Raw genomic sequence first — 2,938 nt, forward strand, 5'->3', positions numbered from 1 at the left:
GGGGGGGCGGCTGCTCCACACCGGGGTACGCCGCCTGATGACAAGTACATGACATCACATTAGATGAAGGTGGTGAAGCAGTTTTTGGAAGTGATGCAGTGAACCACGAGGAGCTCAAACAGGAAGCAACGTGTACGTATCGGCCTACAATACTCAGTCTACAAAACTGTAATATCGCCGTTCCCCAGGGGGCAACGCTGGGCCAGTTCTGTTTAGCTTGTATATTAACACCCTGTCCATTTGTCAACATACAACTGTATGCTGACGACACCGTTCAATGTGTGCATGCGGAAAAAAAAACCTATTAAAATTAGGTTTCTAATTAGTTAAATAATTCACGCTTACACTTGAATGTACACAAAACTTTATATTTTTTGCTGAGGGCTTCTGAATCCCTCCAACCCGATGTTCTTGTTAACAGAGAAAAGACCACAGTGGTGTCTGATTTTAAAGACCTCCATCCTACATTTAAAAGCAGGTTAAAAAAATATCCACAACACCATTAAATCTGGCCAATTTTCAACACAGACCATATTTAACAACAGAGGCAGCCAAACTCTCTATGCATGATCTTTGCTTATATAACATCCTGTTTCACAAGCTACTCTCAAACACTACAAGTCTGAAAACAGTCCCTGTGAAAACAATAAAAACTCTTGATAACACGTGCCTTGTTTCTAAGATGTAACATGGGTTAGCCCCTCCCCCGCTGCGCCAGTTCATAAAGGAGAAGGTTAGCGGTGGTCGGGTAACAAGGGCAGTTAGTAGAGGGGACTGTATTTTACAGTACAGACCCAGTTAGTTTGGACAAACAGAGCCACCACCTACTGTAATAGTTTACCTACTGAACTTTGAGAATCCAATGATGATTTAACTTTCAAACAGAAACTTAAGTCATGGCTTAATGCAAATCACTAACAATCCTACCACCTCTCTTCAGCATTTTACATAATGGTAATGATTTCACATACTTCTGGCACTTTTGCACAAATGCACTTATGCATTATATATTTCTTGCAGTACTTTTATACACTATATTGATGATATTTGGCATTATATTAGTTACAGCCTGCCCCGGGACCACGGATTAAAATGAGCTATTTAGCGGACCACAATGTTGATTACTGTGCACTGTCCCAGGTAAATAAATAAACTGAATAAATAAAAATACCTCTTTTGTTCAGTCTGTCAGCAATAACCGGATGGATCAATAAAAGAGAGTCGTACCAGAGTCTGCCAGGGAGCAGGAGGCCCAACGCTGTGGTGGTAATCCCTCATGTAGTCGTTGTAGGACTGAAACAGGAAGCACAGGTAAACACACAGGTAAACACCTGCGCACACCTGATCACGTCTCCTCAAACTGCTGTGAAACGGCATGCAGCTGGCGTTTACCTACGGTTTCTCTTGTTCAGTGGGCGTGTCAGAGCGGTTATCCAATCAGCAGTGTGGATATAAACTTGCCCCATTAAAAAAACAACAGGGCGTTCAAGTCTGTTTAAATAAAGGTTTGGCCCTGAACACACCTGTCGCTGAGGCTAACACGCTAACAACACACTGCGATTACAACTAGAGCTAACAGGAAGCTATGCGACCATGCTAACAGGATAAAATGAAGCTATGCTAACAGGATAAAATGAAAATATGCTAACAGGATAAAATGAAAATATGCTAACATGCTAAAATGAAAATATGCTAACATGCTAGTGACTCACCCCGTTGAGGAAAACATCGCGCCTCACACTGGAGAAGCGTCTGAAAGCAAGAACAGTTTGCAATTAATGTTAGAATCATTTTTTTGATTAGGTTTTGATAAATAAATCTTTGAGATCTTTTCTTTAACAGTTTCGTATTTAAATTCAGATGTGCAATGAGATTATTCAGTTACAGAAATGTAATGTTTAAAACGTCGGTTTTCTGCAGAAACATGAACTGACTTAATTAAGTTTTTGTTAAAAGTTTTCACACATTCAATTAAACAAAACTCTGTCATGTTTTAATGATTAATGCTGCTGCAGCTCCGCCTACTTCCTGTGACCTGTTTTAGGTAAGTGATGGTGTGCCTCACCTGTCCACCGGCTGGTTCCGCAGGTCCTGGATGAAGCCTGAGAATAAATGAAACTCTTGTGTTAATGTTCCCGGTTTACCGGCGGAGCAGCAGCGACAGATTCCACAGACAGGAAGTCACTCAAACAACTGAATCACTGGTTAAAAACTTCCTACATAACATTTCAGGAAAAGAAACTTCAAACACTGATGTGAAAAAACTTAAAGCAGCACTTCTGTGATCACAGGTCAACAGGTATCGAGGTTTTCAGATTAACGACCTGCTCGCTGGTTGAAGTCGGGCGGACCGTCGGCTCGTGGTCGCTTCCTGCCGTGGAGGTCGTACTCTTCAGGGCGACGCCTACGTAGACAAGTAACAGGTAAGACACACACATGCACACGAGGCGCGCGCGCGCGCGCACACACACACACACACACACACACACACACACACACACCCATTACTCAGCATGAACTCAAAACTCAGTCAGGTCCGATTTCAATATAAGAAAAACCTGATGAAGGGACTGACTCATCCAGATGAGATGCGTCTCAGGTGTTCATATTGCCATCTACTGCTCCAATCCTGTTCTACCAATCCTGTCTACCGCTTCTACGGGTCCCTTCCTACCGGTCGTCCTCGTGTCTACGGGGTCCTCCCTACCCTCCCTACCGGTCTTCCTCGTGTCTACGGGGGTCCTCCCTACCCTCCCTACCGGTCGTCCTCGTGTCTACGGGGGTCCTCCCTACCCTCCCTACCGGTCGTCCTCGTGTCTACGGGGGTCCTCCCTACCCTTCCTACCGGTCGTCCTCGTGTCTACGGGGGTCCTCCCTACCCTTCCTACCGGTCGTCCTCGTGTCTACGGGGGTCCTCCCTACCCTTCCTACCGGTCGT

At 44.7% G+C, this 2,938-nt stretch overlaps 1 protein-coding gene across 2 annotated transcripts in view; it reads right to left on the reverse strand.

The window, feature by feature from the left end:
- The window catches only part of LOC123967379 (YTH domain-containing protein 1-like), a 6,797-nt gene extending 3,865 nt beyond the window's left edge, over positions 1–2,932 (reverse strand). Inside the window, exon 1 of one of the 2 annotated variants that reach the window (XM_046043459.1) lies at positions 2,438–2,932. In XM_046043459.1, coding sequence (XP_045899415.1) covers positions 2,438–2,505 — 68 coding nt within the window. In that variant the 5' untranslated portion in view covers positions 2,506–2,932. Of the gene's footprint in view, positions 1–2,371 lie in introns of both variants that reach the window. The other variant, XM_046043460.1, reaches the window with a different exon arrangement.
- Positions 2,933–2,938: the final 6 nt, after the last annotated feature.

The sequence above is a fragment of the Micropterus dolomieu genome, unplaced genomic scaffold (genome assembly GCF_021292245.1).
Source record: "Micropterus dolomieu isolate WLL.071019.BEF.003 ecotype Adirondacks unplaced genomic scaffold, ASM2129224v1 scaffold_339, whole genome shotgun sequence".
NCBI classification, from domain to species: Eukaryota; Metazoa; Chordata; class Actinopteri; order Centrarchiformes; family Centrarchidae; genus Micropterus; species Micropterus dolomieu.